The 21823-nt window shown below is 40.0% G+C and overlaps 1 protein-coding gene across 3 annotated transcripts in view; it reads left to right on the forward strand.

Annotated features, from left to right (window-relative positions):
- The window catches only part of asic2 (acid-sensing (proton-gated) ion channel 2), a 582019-nt gene that overhangs the window by 524966 nt on the left and 35230 nt on the right, over positions 1 to 21823 (forward strand). For all 3 annotated transcript variants that reach the window (XM_033644500.2, XM_033644498.2, XM_033644497.2), the window contains one exon: positions 3399 to 3549. In XM_033644500.2, the coding sequence (XP_033500391.1) occupies positions 3399 to 3549 (151 nt within the window). The remainder of the gene's footprint in view (positions 1 to 3398; positions 3550 to 21823) is intronic.

Raw genomic sequence — 21823 nt, forward strand, 5'->3', positions numbered from 1 at the left:
AATGACCACAAAGAGATACAAAATGACTACAAAGAGATACAAAATGACCACAAAGACACACAAAATGACTACAAAGAGACACAAAATGACCACAAAGAGATACAAAATGACTACAAAGAGATACAAAATTACTACAAAGAGTCACAAAATGACCACAAAGAGATACAAAATGACCACAAAGAGACACAAAAAAACACAGAGACACAAAATGACCACAAAGAGATACAAAATGACTACAAAGAGGTACAAAATGACCACAAAGAGATACAAAAAAAACCACAGAGACACAAAATGACCACAAAGAGATACAAAATAACCACAGAGATACAGAAAAACACAGAGATACAAAATGACTACAAAGAGATACAAAATGACCACAAAGAGATACAAAATGACCACAAAGAGATACAAAAAAAAAACACAGAGACACAAAATGACTACAATGAGATACAAAATGACTACAAAGAGACACAAAATGACTACAAAGAGATACAAAATGACCACAAAGAGATACAAAAAAACACAGAGACACAAAATGACCACAAAGAGATACAAAATGACTACAAAGAGATACAAAATGACCACAGAGATACAGAAAAACACAGATACAAAATGACCACAAAGAGATACAAAATGACTACAAAGAGACACAAAATGACCACAAAGAAATACAAAATGACTACAAAGAGATACAAAATGACCACAAAGAGATACAAAATGACCACAGAGACACAAAATGACTACAAAGAGATACAAAATAACCACAGACACAAAATAACCACAAAGAGATACAAAATGACCACAAAGAGATACAAAAAAAACACGAAGAGACACAAAACAACCACAAAGAGACACAAAACCACAAAAAAGATGCATAAAAACTACAGACAGACACAAAACAACACAAAAATCACCACAGAGTCTGTGTGTCTTGCTCCTGTGTAGGAGAGGTGTTGGGATATTTTCAGGGATGGGATATCATCTGTGCCCAGGGGCTAATTTTCTCATAACTTGCCCATGCATGGCTAGTATTCATATTTGTTTTCTATTTCATGCACTTTTGCTGCGTGATTCCTAGAAGGTTATTGCAAGTCATTCTGGGAAATGGAGAAAGAAAACACTGACTGTATCTGGATGAATAATGAGACACGATCATATGCCTTTGAATTACAGCTGACATTAATAAATGTTGCCTCAACTCTGCCTGCATTGTTGTCTGATCTTGACATGCAAATCAGATGCATGGAGCTGGGTTAACAAACACTGAAATAATGCGGGATGTTCTTTTGTGATGTGGAAGACAAGGGGCACATTATAGAGAAGACTTCTTTTCGGTAGCTTTTTCAACTTGGCTAATGTTTCCTATACTGTAAGAAGCTTGGAGAAGCTTGCGTTGCCGCAGGGTGGGTGCTACTTCTGTAGTAGAGGAATGGCTCAAATCCCTGCAGTTTTTTGTTTTTTTTTGGACAGCTTAAAAAACAGGCAGCACCAAATGCCTCAAAGCCATTTGGTGGCTCTTAGCGAGGGTCTGGTTGTACAGACAGACATTAGTGAGGGAGGAATTGTTCTCTACGTACAGCACCTCTAAAAGGAGTGTGTCACTGTGTTATTAGCACTCGAGCACATACACACACCCCGGTAATGGCAGGGTGCTTTCTGCTTTTAAATGATTACACGTGGAATAGCATCTGTTTTTTTGACCTGTTGCTTGTTTCTGTGGGCTCTAGAGTTTTGGCTGTACCTCATAAGAGCGCAATTCAAAAGCTGAAGGCTCCTGCAGAAGGGAAGGTAGATATTGTGAGAATGACAGAGTGTGAAGCCTGCAGTTATTGCCAGACCTGTCCTTCACAGAGACACTTGTGTGTGTGTGTGTGTGTGTGTGTGTGTGTGTCTAGACCATTATTCTGAAAATTAAAGAAAAAACATCACTGCCAATGTAACAACACTTAAATGACTCTAACCTTCTGAACTTAATTAATGCAATTCAGGTCAAAAGTCACACCCTTTCTTTGCTAGATCCAAAGCGCGAGGACATTATACACATACTACAGCAATTAGTACAACTTACCCTTTCTAGTGATAGCAATATCCAATGTCAGCAGTGGCTGAATGTACATAAATCTGCTTAGAAATTCTGTTGAAAAAAGTACTCCTTGTAACTAGACATAAGAGATGCGTCTCTCAATCATCAAACGAAGGCATTTTCTTCAGTATCAAAGGCAACCCATCTGACTGATATCAGTACATCCATGGTTACAGTGCATAGCAACATTACTCTTTAGCTGCGTTCCAGCTCCGTCACAGCTCCGGCGCTCCGGAGCACAACGCAGCATTTCAGCATAGAGCAGATCATGCAGGGCAGGAAGTCGTGCACAGAAACAAAAGAAAACATCCAGTTAATTTTCAAAATAAAACCAGTGTTCATGGCGGATTATATTTCCCTGCACTACACCTTGAAAACGTCATAATGGGTGGAGGCAGGCCTGAAGTCAACAGGTCAGAGGTTTTCAGACATCATTTCACCCTGTTCACACCATGGACGAGGAGATGTTAATCATGGAGGTGCACCGAGATGTCTTCCTGCCACTCCTCTGGATGGAAACAATAAAATGTTCTTGGTTTTGTGGTTCTGTTTATTAGTGATGGCCAAATGAGGCCTCATGAACCACTGTCTTTATTTTCTGAAGCCACCAGATGGCGCTGTCTGTTCAACAAAGGTTTGAAAGCACACTTCATTGCCAGTCGTTCAGCCTTTATCTTTAAACCAAGAGCGCCATCTGGTGGGGTCAGAAAATAAAGAAAGTGGTTCATGAGGCTTCATTTGGCCATCACTACTGTTTATAGAAACTACATCTAGTTATATCGCACGATTTGAATTCGCGAGATCTCATGGGTCCTCGTGATTCCCGCTGTCCGGCGGAGCTGCACCGCTCCGTAGCACAAACGCAGCCGGTGGGTGTTGACGGACAGCGGAGCATGCAACAGATAACCAGCGCAGCCATTCCGCAACGGACACGCATCCAGTGGAATTCCGGCGTGACACTCTCTATCTATTCATACGCAGAAATTTGTGATATATTAAAACATGTAGAACATACAGCAATATCTGACCTTTGTCTCATAAAACATTCTTATGACATGTATATTATCATCTTAATGCAAAATGATGTGATTTTTAAACTCAATGATATGAGAAAACATATTGTAGCTCATCATCATACAATTACATTTGATTCTAAATTGATGCACGTGGCTAAGAAAACGCCTGGTAGTAAATTAGCTTCATCATGCTACAATTAGCAAGTTTACTACAATGCTGTCTTCGCGTCATGTGTATCTGTGTATGAGGGTTAATGTTGTCGCTTATAAGTCTTCTTTCTCTCTCTGTCTCCTCTCAGGTGTTCACCAGGTATGGGAAGTGCTACATGTTCAACGGCGCAGAGGAGGGGAAGACGCTCCGCACCACCATGAAGGGCGGGACGGGAAACGGCCTGGAGATCATGCTGGACATCCAGCAGGACGAGTACCTGCCGGTGTGGGGGGACACAGGTAGGCATGGCCTCCTTGCTCACCTGCCACGCTTACTTTGAACAGATTAGAGTTAAAAAAAAAAAATTAAACTTGACACCATCCTCTTCCAAATCTTTTTACTTAAGATGAAGAGGGAGTCTACAGAAAAAGCCTCCTTCTCGTCTTTGCTCTTTTGTTTTGTTTTCTGATGCTGCCTTCAAATGCAGCTCACAAGGTCATATTTTCAACTTGCAGTCAGGTCAATAAGATCACTGTTGCCAAGTGACTGACAATAATAACATCCTTGTTTCCCTTAGCTAGTGGTTGTGTGCTCTCTGTATGTCTGCACCAGGTCAGAAAAAAGACCAGGGGAAGCAGTAGATGTGTTTGAAGCTTCTAACAAGTGTCTGCTATTTCTTCTTCTCTGCTTATATTCTTTGTGTAATTCCTCCACCGGCAATGTGCTGTTACACTGAGTGACTTTAACTTCTGTGCTTGATGTTGCTTGATTGCACGCTGTACACTGAGTGGACGTATACAGAGCTGACACTTTAGCATCATCCACATCTGAGTCAGTCCTTCCTGTCTTAAACAACTGCTTACCTCCAGGCTAGCATCATGTTTGTACTCCACTGAGCCCACTTTTGTCATTCCTACAATCACTGTGTTGTTGTGAATGACATTCAAGCTCTCAGTTAGTGTCACATAAAATACAGCTTTACACAGGCTGAAACAACTTTTTTTATTGTAATGGTCTCTCATGCCTTCTTTCAGTCTTTCCTCTTCTCTTTATTATACTGGCATACAATGGAAATATATCCAAACTGAAGAAAAGCAAAATGAATAGTCGTTAAAGTCTCGAAGGGAATAAAGTATTTAAAACTCCCCCAATCATGTCCCACACAGAGCCTTTGGGCCACGAGTCTATTTTTTCGTTCACATTATTTGATTTAGCCATAATTAACACAAATGATTTCAGTGTCCTCCCGATGAAATCACTTCAGGGACACTTTCAGTCCAAGAAGCTCTCATTAAATTCTAAATCACATAAAACTCCAGACAAAAAATGAAGATGTGGGAGATGATATTTATCAGCTTTTTTATCTAATGGCCCTCAAACAGTCACAAATATCTCTTTGAATATTATATCAGATGGAATTTTAGTGTTATTACCGTGGTTAACAACTGTTATTTCACAGTACTCCTGTGCTCTTTTTTTATTACTGTTCCAACTGGTATCACATTGTACTCAAGGATTTGCCCGCACAGTCATTAAATGCTGATTTATAGAGAATTGGCACCTTTTGTAGACCACTTTAAGCATTTCCTGTCAAACTGATGAGTTCAAGCTTATTCCACTGCATTCACTTCAGAACTACGTGTCAAACATACGGCTGCGGGGTAGAACTGGCCCACCAAAGGGTCCACTGAGGCCCACTGGATGACTTTGCACGCCTACACTAATATTGATGCACTTTTGAAGGCTAAGAGGTGTCACGTTTCAGGAGCAAGTTAAGCAGTGAGTGGCCTACTTCATGTTAGAGGGCTCTTCATCCTGAGCAGAATTCAGTTCTCAGGAAAAAACAATGAGTACTTATAGTGGTCACATTGAGAGACGTTGAACATTGTGCAACATTGTTGGGGGAACACTATTGCTAAGGCACTGCCAAAAGTTTGTAAATGGTTTGTGAGGCAGGGGATAACTTAACCTGCTTCCTCACCAGCTTCCAGTTTAGTTTGGTGTGGTGACGCCAGCAGTACTACACACAGCAGTGAAAAGGTATGGAAAAATCCACATAATGACAGTGATTAGTAGATTGACCAAATGTAGAAAAACTGAGACATAATGTTGAAATTGCACTTTACTTTCTAGAGACATCTCAGGCTGTTCATTATCTGCTTTGTAAATGGACAAACATTTTCAGAATGTACCTCTTTACACTTAAAGAAGTGGAAAAAATGGAGGCGTTGTTATTTATAGATTATTATGCAATGGTTTTACTTGTGCAGCCCACTTAAGAACAAATTGGGCTGTATGTGGCCCATGAACAGAGATGAACAAAAAGCCCATTAAAAGATATATGCAGTTAGTGCATCACTAAAAATGATTATATTTAGATGTTTCTCTTAAGAAATCAATAATCATTTAAAGAAAAGATGCATGCTTGATTAAATTAAAACGAAACTAGTGCTTCAAACTAACTGCTGATATGCTGTATTGGTTCCTTTTCTTGGGTAATTTTATTGAAACATTGCTTCTTTTGTCTTTGCACAATATTATTTGTTATTTGAGATAGATGTATGTTCATCACCATATGTTTGCCTTGTGCATTGTATCCTTTTAAGTTGTGTAACTTTGTTCGTTGAGACATCTTAAACATGCAGACAGGTGAGATTCAACTCTTTTCAGTGACACCATAACACTAAAATATGCATCAAACTTTAAACAGATCAAGCAAAAGGGCCTGAGAAGGATTATTAATATGGGCTGGGGGTAATAGACAAATACTAAATTAAATAAATTAGCCATAGTGACCAAAACCTTTTTTTTGTATCAAGCTGTAAACATGTTTATTTCTGCTGCAAAGCTGGGCATTTTAACATGGGGGTCTATGGGCACTGACTCACTTGGAGCCAGCCTCAAGTGGTCATTCAAAGAACTGCAGTTTTTGGCACTCCCACATTGGCTTCATTTTTCAGCCTGCAAGTTGTCGCTTGGCTTAAACTAATATTTACAACACACAAGTTGGTTCAGTGCTGTGTGATGTGATGCCTACCAGACCAAATCCTTTGTAGGGTCCCCTGGAGTCTGGAGAACTATAATAAGTTTGACACCCCTCTAAACAAAGTACGTTGTCACTTGCTGCACCTCAATTTCTGTTTGGCTGTGGTGCTATTTTTCTCTAGAAAGCATAGACTTGTCAGAGATAATAATAATGCATAATGCATACTTAAACCCCTTTCAAGTCGAGCGCTGGGCTCTCTTAGATAATCTTTATTGCAAAGTAGCACAGCTTTACATTATCCTCCATACTGATGTGCGTATTAGAGAGCTTGTTAGTGGCTCAGATTGAGTGTTTTAGGGAGGCTTGCTGCTTGAGTGATTCAACAGCGAAGCTCATTGAACGGCCGGCTCACGTCTGAACCAGTGGAAGGGCAGACGGGGGAGTTCCCAGAGCAGCTAGCCAAGCTACGAGCAGCCCAGCAGATGGACATTATTTACTCTAGGCTCAGCTTAAAGCAGATCCATCATCAAAAAGTCAGCGTCCTATCAATCCTCCCCGTGTTCTTCTATGGACAGCAGGTCCCTCGGCCCCCTGACCTGAACTCCTCTTGGTTTTATTTCAGTTTGAACAGACTGCACTCCAGCCACCACCCTGACAGCATGTGGAGCTTCATCTCCCAGCAGGCTGCAGTTTCCAGTGCCCTTGTTTATCCCTGTGTGGTTTAATTAGCCCAGATGAGCTGAGTCAGCCTCAGCAGGGAGTGCAGTGTCTCAAATGAACCAGGTCCCTACACTGTGCCGACATGATGGGCACACACTGCACAGGGACTCTTCCCCCATCTCCTCCCATCAATTACCTATTTCCCCCAATCCAATCCCCACACCTTCTCCCCTCCTGTGGCTTTTCTTAGTATATCATCCAGAGGCCAGCAGTCGGTCTCTGGGGTTCTATTAGCACACTGCTCTGTCCAGGGAGCCGCAGGGCAGCCATGATACTCCTCCTCACTTCAACATAGTGGACAAACATTAAAAAACAACATGTTTCATGGTGTGAAAAATGAACAAGATGGATATAAGTTTGAGCAGTGGGAGAAAACAGATGGCCTGTTGCCTGGATACCCAGTTTTCTCCTCACTGCGTTGCTGACCAAACTGCAGTGATGGAAATAATAAATGGATGTGTCTCTATGTTATTTGTTAAAGTGTAACCTTTGGTTCCGCATATGCGTCTCTGTAAAAACATGTCGACAAGCTTCTTATTTTTGTGATTTCTGAATTGCTTAGAATCGTAACTTAAAATTAATTAGTAAAACCTCCCACCACGTGCATGCTGTATCAGGATTTTTAAATTTTGAATATTTTTTAAAAGTTGACCACACAGAATTTCAAATCTGTAACTTTTTTTAATTAGTTCAACTTCAGCTACACACAGACCTTTTTTTAAATGTCATCTGAAGTTGCAGCCGCCCGGCCTCTCCCATATCAGATTCGTCAAGCCGTCTTGATCAAAGTCGTCTGTTTACACACTCAGCACCCGCCCCATGTTTCCCCTCAGCGGCAGAGCTACAAAATGTTTGCAGTGCGGAGAAAAGCCCTTCAAACACATCACCGCCCTTTGAATCTGTGATGACATTCAACTTCCATTTCTTCATATATCAGTGACTAACATCTTTCTTTTTTTTTTAAATCATTCACATCACAGAGTTTTGTTTTGGATCATGTCGGCGCTCATGTACAGAAAACCTGACATTTTCCGACAACCAACGCAACCAGTGACACCATGCTCACCCACTATGTCTATTTTTAACAGCATCATTGATGGGGTGATGCAGGGTGTGAGAGGTATGCAAAGACGTATTGATTTATTGAGCTCTCTTTTATCTCCTCTCTTTGAGGAGAAATTAGAAAAGAGGCATGTGAGTTTTTAGCATCTCCCTTTTACTCACTTTGCTTTGTATCTGTCTGAACTCTATGCGTCCTGCTTTCTGTTTTCTGTCAATGTGCCATCCATCATCTCCGATCTTGGCTCCCATTAGAGCTGGAAAACAGGAAAGTAAAGCCCAATAAGCATTTGAGTGCAGTTCTAACATCTTGCCGTACCATTGCACTCTTTGTATCTGCTGTTATTAAATCAAAGCAATGGTGAAAAAGCACTCCGAGGAGCTCCTGAAAGAAGCAGGAGGATGTTTCTTGAGCAACAGGTTAAATCAAGGGCAAAGTTGAAGTGGAGAGTCCTCGATCCTTTTATCTTTTCTAACTGTGTCACTTCCCTTTGTGGTGTTTGGTCAGCGTGATGTTTGTGTCGGTGCAATCTCCTGTGTGTGTGTGTGCGTGACAAAGTTTTGCTTTTGCTTCTTGGGCATTTAAAGCTCTTCCTCTTTTTGTGCAACAGACATTTTCTCAGAATAGTGAGGACAAATGATAGAAAGAGGTTACTGTTTCATTTTTAAGAAGCATCTCAATTATTTCATTAATTCTGGTGCTGGTGAACCGTAGTGTCACGGGTGACACAACCTGTTTCCGCAGTGCTCATTTGCCTCTGTTTGAGGATATTTTCTTTCATTTTCAGTCTTGTTGTAAATTGTGATTTGTCTCTATGGCTGCACAAAGTAAATTTGCACCCAGCAGCAAATTAGAATAATAACATTTTGTGTAAACAGGGCAAATAGAACATTCTAACTTGGCACAGCGTAACGGTGTCGCAGCCTCAGTTGGTCAATTGAACTGAGATTGGTTTATATATATATTTTTTTTTATTTATATTAATTTAATAAAGGCAAGCATACAAACAAACATATCACACACAACAATATAATAACATAACATCAAACAAAGAAACACAAATGAAAACACAAGAATAAAAGATAGGACAAAATAAAATATATAGGATCTAGGATAGGATATAGGATATTCAAGAGATAAATTTACAATAGCATCACATTAAAACAAACAAGATAAACATATGAAAGAGCATATTTATAATTGTATATAATCCCACTCTTCAATAGAGAAGATTTTTTCCCATTTCATATTATGTAGTGCTACTTTACAGTTATTTGTAGCAATTATTTTTTCCAAAAGAAATTGGCTTCACAATATATTTTTGAACAAACTTATATCTAGGCTGGTTCTTGATTGAGCTTTTAATATAAATATTTTTATATTAAATTAATTAATATTTTTATATTATTATTTTTTTAACAAAATAATTGTATTTGTTTATATTTGTATTTTCATCCAAATCTCCCAACATAATATTTAAAGGTATACATTTAAGAAAGATATCCAATGTCCTTAGCTAGTTTTGGATATTGGTCCACCAACTTACAACATAGGGACAATAAAAAAATAAATGCATCTGGTCTTCCTCTTCTTCATTACAAAATCTACATAATGATGACTCTACAATATTAAACATATTAAGTTGCTTTTTAGTAGCAGTATTTTTATAAAAAAAATCTTCAATTGAAAAATTCTAGAGTAAAAATCAATTGTTTGTTGTTTTATAAATTGTTCTGAAAAATTGTTTCCAAGGTATCAAAATATTAAATTCGTCTTCCCAAAAAGTACAGACTGAGTGCGGAAAAGTGGTAAGGCCTCTGCGCTGTAATTTTTTTTATTTTTTATTTTTGTTAATTTTTCTTCTAGATAACCATTTCTGACATCTTGTAATAGGTGCACAGACTTGCAGTTTGTATCCACTACATTTTAACTCCCGTTTCCAATTTATTGGGACGGCTGAAATCAACTGATTGAAGTTAAAGATATTACATATTTGTCCATACAACCTGCAAAATTTATGATATTAAAGGAAATCACCCGTGCTACCTAGTATGTCGTTTACAAAAACAATTCCATTTCTCCAAAATGTTTCCCATACAACAGGCTTCTCATCTATTAATACTTCTGAATTCATCCATATTACTTGATTTTGAATATCTTCTGGGGTGTCAGGAAGATAGTACTGGAAACTCAACCAAGCCTTTAGTGCATCTTTAAAAATGGTGAAAGGTTCACTAATATACCTTTATATAGCAAATCAAGATGGCAAGATTTTAATTGGAAGAATGGAAACAATTTACAGTCAAAGAAAAAACACACTGACAATAGGTTTTGACTTGTTCTCCAGGAACTGTTATGGTAAATTTTATCAGTGGTTTATATTTTTACATAAATGTGCCTAGTGTAGGTTTGACGACTTCATATCTGCACTACTAAGTTGAAAGTAGGACAATGTATAAACTAAAAGTGTAGAGAAGCAGAGTTCTGAGGGCGTGATTAAAGGGATAGTGCACCCAAAAATGAAAATTCAGCCATTATCTACTCACCCATATGCCGACGGAGGCCCTGGTGAAGTTTTAGAGTGCTCACATCCCTTGCGGAGATCAGCGGGGGGAGTGGCTAGCACACCTAATGGTAGACAGCGCCCCAGACTAACGTCCAAGAACACAAAATTGAATCCACAAAGTATCTCCACACTGCTCATCCATAGTGAAGTGTGCTGCAGCCGCGACATAAAAAGTTGTTTCGAAAAACATCATATGAACTCTGTTTTTAGCCTCACTGTAGCCTGTAGCTCTGACTGTTTCTCTGTAAATACAATAACAGCATCATACTCTTCCGTGAAAATGTGTTGACAAGTGTCTTGTTTTTTTGATTGTTAAATTCAGTTATACAACAGTTAGTTCCGGCCCTGCAATCTGATTGGTCGAGAGACAGTAAAACCGTGACGATATTGGAGTACAACATCACGGTTATTTCACTGTGTATGTATCACTCCGCCTCACAGCTGCGTGCAATCAAATCAAAACTGACAGTTAGTGTCAGTTAGGTCAGCAGTTGCGTTGCATCTCTGGAAAAGTATTTAAACAAACTTCCACCAGATGCAAATGCCCTTTATCTGAAGCCCAGGATGACAGCAGCTCACACAGACAATATCTGGTACACTAAAGCTCCGCTGAAAATAAACTCACTCGCACAGATGCTGCTGAAGATGTGTAAAGAGGTGAGGACAACAGCTATCTACACCAATCACAGCCTCAGGGCGACTGCCATACAGAAGCTGTCAGATGCGGGTCTTGAAGAGAGGGAGATCATGACAGTGAGTGGGCACAGGTATGATGTTGTTTTAACGTAGCCTATGTGTAAAGTTAGTCTTCTAATTAGGAGTCGGGCCCCAAAATATACCTTTTGTCTTGCCGGTCTGAGAGCTCGTTAAAAAGCCATCCATGGAGAGCAGGAAACGATGGAGCAACATAGTGTCAGATCAGAAGGCAGAGTCGGCTGTGCCTGTGAAGCGACAGTCCACAATCACCAGAGACTTATTTCACCGGCTGCACAATTAATAGAAATGTGCAGATAAATGTGTATAAAGAGTAAGTGCCTGGCGCACCATGTCTGCGTTACATAGCAACGGTGTCAGCGGAGTCCTGAGGGAACTATTTTTGTTGGCGGAAGACAAATAAAATGCTTAAATTTTCTATTTTGTCCTCATTTTTCAACATTTTTTAATCAGCCTTGTTTATTTAACTGTTGAACTGTTGTATAAAAGCAATATCACACTTAAATATCAAACTTAAATTAATTAGAAACATCTTACACCAATGCAAGAGGTACGTTATCAATATCATTACATTATCAATATCTCCTCCACAGTTGCCATGTTTGTTTTTGAGTTTGTTGTTGTCATAAACTTTTGACGCTGGGCTGCCTCCTGGTGGATATATTGGTTAACATCCATGCCAACATCAAGGACGCATGGAAGTATGTGGGCAGTGACGGTAACATCGTTTGAAACGGACCTATACATTTTTGTACGTAAAGGGAGCATAAATGGGCCTTTACCCGAACAAAATTGATCAGACCTAGAAGACGTCGTAGGCGCCTCCTGTTTTCAGCATTTCTTCTCCGTTGATTCATCAGACGTAGAAGAATAAACATAGCACATGCCACAACACAAGCACTGGAGCCAGCATTTACAAACCTGAATGACTACCGGTATCTTGCGTCGCTACTACGCGTGACGTAAGCCTGCACGTCGGCCACACCGATTTGCATGAAGTGGTGTCTCATTTCTTAGGGAAAGATCTCTACTCTAATATTTCTCACTTCCCTCATCAAGGGTTATCTCACAAAGAGGGCACTCAATACCAAGTGGAAGATTTAAGTGATAGAAAAAACAGCTGAGGAAGATGGAAGTGTCATTGATTTTGCAGGTATTTGCTAATCATCCAAAATAATTGGCCATTTTAATTCTGACACCAGAATCAGTAGGATACACCCTCTGGGATTTAATGTCTGAAACACAGGAGTCTGGTTTGGCTTGCAAATGGGCTTAGCTTGTCGGTCTACAGATTTTGTCCCTAAACTAGTTACTGTATATTGAATTGTCTTTTCATTTATTTAAATAAAGTCTTCCCATTGGCCACTATCAGCATACATATTACCCAGCAATCATTGCATATTCCTATATGGCAAAAAATACCACAGACAATAAAATTATTAATTTGATTGAATTGTTTTTTATAGTTTAAGTAGAAGCATATAATTTTGTTATAGCCTGTAACTGTTTTACCAACAAAAAAGAATGAAAAAAGAAAATGATTTTGGGGGTTTTCAAGGGTATATATAGCAAAGATCCCAATTTTAATTCAATGTGAGCTCTTTACACACAACAGTATTCTGAGGTGGCAAACTGAATCACTCGCAAGGGTCTATTCTCCACCAAACATATTGTTGGACAGCCTGTTCCCTCCAGGGCCCCCCTCCCACTCATGGGCCCCAGCATAACTGCCTGCAGTTTTTGTATTTACGCCCCTGTGATGGACTGACCAACATCGCTAGAGCCACACCAGTAGCGTAGCTAAAGAAATAATAATGAAACATAAAACAAAATTGTGTCTGTATTTAGGTAAACATACGCACTTATTGAGGAAACACTTGTGTTCACTATGACTTGAAACTGAGCTTCACCTTGCCAATTGTTCACTCCTTCTCCATGTGGTCAACATTCACACTGTCATCCACACAATATAAACCAAACCTAACACATCTGGCCCTGAGTGTAACACAAACTGAGAGAAATGTGAGATGGAGAAGTAGTATAAGGAGAGGTGTGTTACTGACAAGCATACCTGTAGTTGTGCGTTGTATGGCAGGCAGGTGGAGACAGGAAGGCACGGAGGCGTCTTTATAAACAAGCCTGTACATTAACCTACACCCTGCGACAGCCAGCATGAGTCACCAGGTAGTTTATTTTATTTTAAACATATGTAAATCAACACTTGTGCATTTCACAGACCAATTTTCTCATTTCCCCCAGTGGATCCTCTCCTCCCACTCTCATGTTTTCCCACAGCGAAACACTTGAAATGCTGAAGGAGAACGGAGGTGAAACCAGAACACCACCTGAATTTATTCACTGTCACACAAAGCAGCAAGATCTAAGTCATGATTGTAGCAGCGGGAGATAGCATCATAATTCAGTCCGCCTCTCTCACTTTGTTGAGTCGCATGAAGTCAAATGAGTGTGATAGTGGTGATGAAATACATAGTAACTACAAATCTATGGAGCTATCTTTGATTCAGCTGAAGTCTGTGGTCAGAAATAACAAACATTGTTATCCATGATCCTCTTGATCATCTCCTGATACGGAGAGCTGAACTGACTGGAGCACAAACAAACACAGCAAGTCCTGTTTGCTCTGATCTTTTCTCACTCACACACACACACACACACACACACACACACACACACATAAAAACTCATACACACTTTTTCATTGTTTCTTCTCACAGACAGACACAGAGTGGAAATATAAATATCTCATTTTCACTTACAGGAAAAATCATCCACAAGCATCTTTACAGCTACACCATATTTATCCATAGGACGATCAGCGTATTCACTGTTAAATATATGTTTGTTTCATCGCTGATTGGTCTGTACACGGCACACATTTACATAAGCATCTATCTGGTAATCTGATTTGAATATAACAAGCCTGTTTAATGCAGTAAATTTGGATGGGAATTAGAGCTGAAACAATTAGTTGATAAAAAGATTAGATGGCGGAGCCTCTCAGTTGTGAAGATTTGCTGCTTTTCTCTCTCTGAAATGATAATACACTGAGTATCTCTGGGTTTGGGGCATGTTGGCAGACAAAACAAAACATTTAAAGACTGGATATTTTGGCTTTAGAAAAGTGTGATGAGTAGTTTTGGCTATGCACCTTAACATCTTACTATATAGTGACGAAAACTCAGTCTGTGGGCGTGTCTGTCTGTCTGACTGTTACATGTTTTTCTCCTCACTGACTTGGTCAATTCATGTGAAATTTGGCACAGTGGTAGAGGGTCATGGGAGGATGCGAATGAAGCAATATTACATCAATTGGCCAAAGGGGGGCGCTATAGCAACTGATTGAAATTGCAAACTTTGAATGGGCATATCTCATGCCCCGTATGTTGTAAAGACATGAAACTTTGCACAGAGATGCCTCTCCTCATGAGGAATAAATTTGCCTCAAGAACCCATAACTTCCGGTATATAGATTTTCCGCCATTTTGATTTTTTTGAAAAACACTTAAAATCGATCTTTTCCTAGGAAGTTTGACCGATCTGCATGAAACTCTGTGAACATAATCTGGGGACCAATATCTAAAGTTCCCTCTTGGCAAAAGTTGGAAAACTTACTAAAACTGAGCTTCTATAAGGCAATGAATATTGCGGAGGGCATGGCTCATCACATAAAGGTGTATGACATCTCAAGGGTTTCACCGATCACCACGCAACTTTGTAGGCATATGACCACACATAATCTGAGGGGACCCCTCCATTATTGACCCCATCAAACAAAATGGGGGCGCTAGAGAGCTAATTTCTTATCTAGGCCTAACCGCCATATCGATTTTTACTAAACTTGGTAGATATGTAGAACAGGACGCCTCAAGGTGACTGGAGAAATTTAACTCTAATTGGCAACTGGGTGGCGCTATAACAACAGAAAAATGCTTAAAAATGGCTAAAATGTGACCGATCGCTGTGGCTCCTCCTGTAGCCGAATGTTTTGTTTTTTTTGTCGAATTTTTGGTATGACTAAGTCACGGTATGGTATGCTGTACATAATTACGGAAACTGTCAGTGTGTCATTCTGTCAGTGTGTCATTCTGTCAGTCAGTCAGTCATTCTGTCTGTCCCATGTTTTTCTACTCACTGACGTAGTCAATCTACTCTACTTTCAATAAAGCAATCGTACTATCAAATTCACAAAAACTCTGTCTGAATACATTGCTCTTCTTAATGGGTTCAGTTGACTATTTAATCTGCAATTTCCTATGACCTGTAACCCAAACACACACCATGTGAAACTGTACATGGGCAGCTGTGCACTCAATGGGTGTGGACTAGTTAATCAATAAAGGAAATAACTGTGAGTTACAGTCTTGGTGAGAATTTCACCCATGGCTTTATTTCTTCTTAACAATCCAGTGCTTCATGTATCCTGTCCAAAACAGACCCACAAAAGACCTGACTGACATGCATAAATTCATTTTCAAAGAATGAAGCCCTATCCATAATAGATCTGAAGAAATGTCAGCACCGGTCTGAAGTAGACCCAATGATTGTTAGACCTAAACCCACAATGTGGTCAACCCAAGCAGAACAGCCCAGTCACCAGAGTAAAATGTTGGCGTTGTACATTTCTCTACATGTTTTCTGTACATGTATATGAGCTGAGTTTCTCATCAGGAGGAGGGGGTGGTGGGTGATGTGATACCTAGGAGAGGAGGCTGCAGATGGCTGCTCAAGACCATAAAAAGCAGGTGTTTGGGACATGTGCAACAGCAGGTACTTTTAAAGGTGCACTATGCAGAGCTGTCTGTTAGTTTTTGTAAGCATGCTCACCAGCAAAAATGAAAGTGAAGGCCAACACCAGACTCACTCTCATTTGGCATTTTGCCCTGCCATGTTTCCATTTTTTCAGTCTCTTGGATGCCAGCTGTGTCTGATCTGGCACCTGATTGTTACCTTTTTACAAATCCCTGACTTCACCTGAGCACTGAGGTTACACACGCATAAACACCCAAGCAAAGAAAATGAGAAGAAAATAAGAGAATACAGGCAGACGGCAGAGTCTCTGCAGATAAATAGACCACCACACACTTCTCTGACAGTTTAAGACATGTCCAGCCATGTTTGTATCAACCAAACTGGGTATTTTAAGCCCAAACACTTTTCCCTTAACCTTAACCAAGTGTTTTTTTTTTTTTGCCTAAACCCAACCCCATCACCACAGCGCTGTCACAACAACAAATTAAAACTGAAACACAAGGAAACATACAGTTTCAATATATACACAGCACATGAAACATACAAATGTAACATCTCCGTGGTTTGCAGACACATACAGTTCCATCATTTATTCTGGTGAATGGGTTAAACAAAGAGACAACACCAACAGCTTGTGGGAATTGTGGGTACATTTTCTCAAACCAACAAACCTAAAAAAAAAAACAGCATTTTAACTTTAAAGTCTCTCAAACTATGTATTATCCCCATGTTTATATTGTTATTGTGCCTTGCCCATCTCTATGACAACTGGCTTTTCACCTCGTCTTTAAGTGTGGCCACACAGAATTAACACTTTTGCCTTCCCATGTGGGTGGATGATATGACTAGCTTGTTTCCTGAAATATTCTCGCCTTTAAATCAGTGTAAAATCACAAAAAAAAGATTGCCTCCATATAAGTTGTCTCATCTCTGCTGACTTGTGCTGTTGCGTTTTGGTCTTCTGATATTTTTTCTTGTTCCTGTTTTATGTCATGTTGTTTTAAGAGTGAAAAACATATCCGTGACATTTTCAAAAATCCATTTCAGGTTATTTAAAGGTGGATTTTCACATCATCACGGTGGCTCTTTGTGCATCTTGAATGTCGCCTGTATTGACTGGAGCAAAAAGCTTTTCGAATGCAGCTGATATTGACTTAGGAAATGCTCAGTCGGTCCTCATTTCTAATTTTACCCAGCATTCACTGCAAAAGTCAAGTCTAATATACACTGACTGGTCACTTTATTAGGTACACCTTGCCAGTAGCGGGTTGGACCCCCTTTTGCCTTAAGAATTGCCTTCATTCTTTGTGGTATAAATTCAACAAGGTGCTGGAAACATTCCTCAGAGAAAATTGGTCCATATTGACATGATAGCATCACACAGTTGCTGCAGATTTGTCGGCTGCACATCCATGATGCAAATCTCCCGTTCCACCACATCCCAAAGGTGCTCTATTGGATTGAGATCTGGTGACTGTGGAGGCCATTGGACAGTGAAGTCATCATCATGTGTCAGAAGATGGGTACACTGTAGTCATAAAGGGATGGACACGGTCAGCAACAATACTCAGGTAGGCTGTGGTGTTTAAACCATGCTCAGTTGGTACTAAGGAGCCCAAAGTGTGCCAAGAAAATATCCCCCACACCATTACACCACCAGCACCAGCCTGAACCGCTGATGCATGGCAGGATGGATCCATGCTTTCATGTTGTTTACGCCAAATTCTGACCCTACCATCTGAATGTCACAGCAGAAATCAAGACTCATCAGACCAGGCATCGTTTTTCCAATCTTCTATTGTCCATTTTTGGTGAGCCCTTGCGAAATGTAGCCTCAATTTCCTGTTGTTAGCTGACAGGAGTGGCACCCGGTGTGGTCCATCTGCTTCAGGGTTCAACATGTTGTTCATTCAGAGATGCTCTTCTGCATACCTTGGTTGTAATGAGTGGTTATTTGCCATTCTCTTCTGACCTCTTGCATCAATAAGGCATTTTCGCCCAGGGAACAACCATGCCACGTTCAAAGTCACTTAAATCACTTTCCTTCCCCATTCTGATGCTCAGTTTGAACTTCAGCAGGTCGTCTTGACCATGTCTACATGCCTAAATGCACTGAGTTGCTGCCACGTGATTGGCTGATTAGCTATTTGTATTAACGAGCAGTTGAAGAGGTGTACCATATTAACATGTGGATGTTTATGTTACAGCAAGAGCTTTGGATGAAAAATGTTCAAGACATAACAGCTGAGTGCCAGGAAATGTCAGTTCAAACAGTCACCATGGTAGTGGCGTGAACTGTTTACCAACAGCAGCAAAGCTATGTTTAGCTAGTGTGTTATTAAAGAAAATAACATATAATTTAATTTCTGCCTGTGCACAATCATGTTGAGGTAGTTGTCATTCTATCTTTTTTTATTATTATCAGCACATTTATCAACAAAACAACACAGAATATGGCACACTCTGCCACAGCCTGATAGCTTCCACCTCTTTACTGTAGAACTCTATCGTTGTACAAATGCCATTAAAAACACACTAAAGAGCCACACTGGGTGACATATTCCTTTATCACAATGAACAGCTAATATAGTTAGTGCCTATATTTTCCTGGTGTGCAGGCTGCTCCGGGATGGAGTTCCTTGTTTACACTGTTTAGAGTTGGTTATAATGAAGGAATTTGTCACCCAGTGCAACAGTATGGCTCTTTTATGTGTTTTTGATTGTCTTTGGACAACAGTGGCTAATTATGTAAAATGCTATGGCTGCTAATGGAGCATTAGTCCAACAACTGTTATAAAGACATATAGTTTAATGTCTTGTGTTTTCCTTTTACACGTCACATTAACAGTAACAACTGAAATATTTGATAATTTAAAAAAGTATCTTAGACCAACAGCACATAAAAGTATGTGGACAGGGGTGTCCCTCATTTTTTTAACCTTTATGTGCTGTTGGTCTAAGATGCTTTTTTTCTGGGTTGGTTAAGTCCCTTAGTTGTAATTAAGGAAATATGTATGTTTCATACAAAGATACTCTAGACTGCTATTTAAGTGTGTTTACAGATTCGTGGCAACAGTTTGAAGAGGGGCCTTTTTTTGTTCCTACATAACAATGGCTCCGTCCATAAAAAAAGGCTGATTTTAATCATAAATTGTGGTTATACCCAGTTTGTTTATTTTTGTTTACGCTGCTTGACCTCGTTTAGCCTGCTTTGCCAAAGAAGGACCAAATTGGCAGGTTTAAGCTAGTTAATGACTTGAATTCAGCCTGAAAACTGTCGGTGAGGTGTAGCCTGATTTGGCCCCAACGCACTAGATGACACTAAATGGCCAAAAGTACATGGACGCCTGTGGGATGAACTGAAATACCAGCTGCAAACCTGGCACTTATCGCCTAACATCATTTACCAACCTCTCCAAAGCTCTTGTGGCTGAGTGGGAGCAAAGCTGCAGCCAAAAATCTGGTGGAAAGGCTGAAACCAGAAGAGTGGAGGCTGTTACATGTCATTGTTTGAAGTTCAGCAATCACATATGGGTAAAATGTTTATTTGTACACATACTTTTACAGACAAACTCCCACACGCTGTCTCACTTGCGAAGGAAATACTTTTATTGCAACATTTCGGTAACTAGACCTTCATCAGATAAACAGTTTTGTGACAAACAGAAGCCCTATTAGGTAGGAATTAAGAATGCCGTTGATCCTATAGGACCTATTTAATGTACACCTCTTGGGGGATGTTTATGACCATGGATGGTTACTGGATGGGCCTACTGGGCAAAGTTTCAGAGGCCCCCTGGCCTCTACCTGCAAAATGTCACTCGAAGAGACACATACCGACCAGGAAGAGACTCAAACTGACCATAAAGAAACACAAAACGACCACAACGAGATTCAAATAGCTTAAAAGACACACAAACAAACTTACAATGACTACAAAAGGGGCAAAACAACCAAAAGGAGACACAATATGACCATGAAGAGACACAAAACGGCAACAAAGAGACCCTGAGGGACTACAAAGAGACTTAACATGACTACGAAGAGACTCAAAATGACTATGAAGAGACACAAAATGACCACAAAGAGACACAGAGTGACTACAAAGAGACACAAAATGACCACGAAGAGATACAAGAAGGCCACAAAGAGACCCAGAGGGACTACAAAGAGACTCAAAAGGACCAAGAAGAGACTCAAAATGACTATGAAGAGACCCAAAATGGCTACAAAGAGACCCAGAGGGACTACGAAGAGACACATAACAACCACAGGGACATATAATGACTATGAAGAGACACAAAATGACTACAAAGAGACACAAAACGACTATAAAGAGACCCAGAGGGACTACGAAGAGACTCAACATGACTACAAAGAGACTCAAAATTACTACAAAGAGACTCAAAAGGACCAAGAAGAAACTCAAAATGACTATGAAGAGACACAAAACGGCTACAAAGAGACCCAGAGGGACTACGAAGAGACTCAACATGACTACGAAGAGACACATAACGACCACAGAGACATATAATGACTATGAAGAGACACAAAATGACCACGAAAAGACACATAACGACCACAGAGACATACAGTCAGGTCCATAATTATTTGGACAATGATACAGTTGTCGTCATTTTGGCTCTGTACACCACCACAATGGGTTTTAAATGAAACAATGAATACCTGCTTAAAGTGCAGACTCTCAGCTTTCATTTAAGGCTTTTTTCAAAAATGTATTATGAACCGTGTAGGAATTACAACCATTTCTTCACACAGTCCCCCGACTTTAAGGGCTCATAAGTATTTGGACAAACTAACATAATCATCAATTAAACAAACAGTTTTAATACTTGGTTGCAAATCCTTTACAGTCAATGACTGCCTGAAGTGTTGGACACATAGGCATCATCAGATGCTGGGTTTCATCCCTGGTGATGCTCTGCCAGCCCTTTACTGCAGCCGTCTGCACTTCCTGCTTGTGTTTTGGGTGTTTTGCCCTCAGTTTTGGCTTCAGCAAGAGAAACGCATGCTCAGTTGGATTCAGGTCAGATGATATGACTTGACCATCACAGAACATTCCTTTTCTTTGTCTTAAAAATGTCTTTGGTTGCTTTTGCAGTATGCTTCAGGTCAATGTCCAGCTGCACTGTGAAGCATCGTCCAATGAGTTTTGAAGCATTTAGTTGAATCTGAGCAGATAATGGTGCCCCAAACACTTCAGCTTTCATCCTGCTGCTCTTGTCAGCAAGAGAAGACTTCACTAGAATAAATACAGAGGGTTTATCACAAGATGTAAACCATTGGTTAGCCTTGAAAATGGAAGGCCAGATTAGAGTTTGTCAAAAACCATCTAAAAAGCCTGTACAGTTGTGGAACAGCATACTATGAACAGATAAAACAAAGATCAACTACCAGAATGATGGGAAGACAAGAGAAGGAAGAAGGGAAGGAACTGCTCATGATCCAAAGCACACCACCTCATCAGTGAAGCATGGTGGAGGTACTGTTATGTCATGGCCATGTATGGCTGCCAGTGGAACTGGTTCTCTTGTATTTATTGATGATGTGACTGCTGACAAGAGCAGCAGGATGAAAGCTGAAGTGTTTGGGGCTACATCATCTGCTCAGATTCAACCAAATGCTTCAAAACTCATTGGACGATGCTTCACAGTGCAGATGGACATTGACCTGAAGCATACTGCAAAAGCAACCAAAGACATTTTTAAGGCAAAGAAGTGGAATGTTCTGTAATGG

This window comes from Epinephelus lanceolatus, chromosome 18, assembly GCF_041903045.1.
Source record: "Epinephelus lanceolatus isolate andai-2023 chromosome 18, ASM4190304v1, whole genome shotgun sequence".
Lineage (NCBI taxonomy): Eukaryota > Metazoa > Chordata > Actinopteri > Perciformes > Serranidae > Epinephelus > Epinephelus lanceolatus.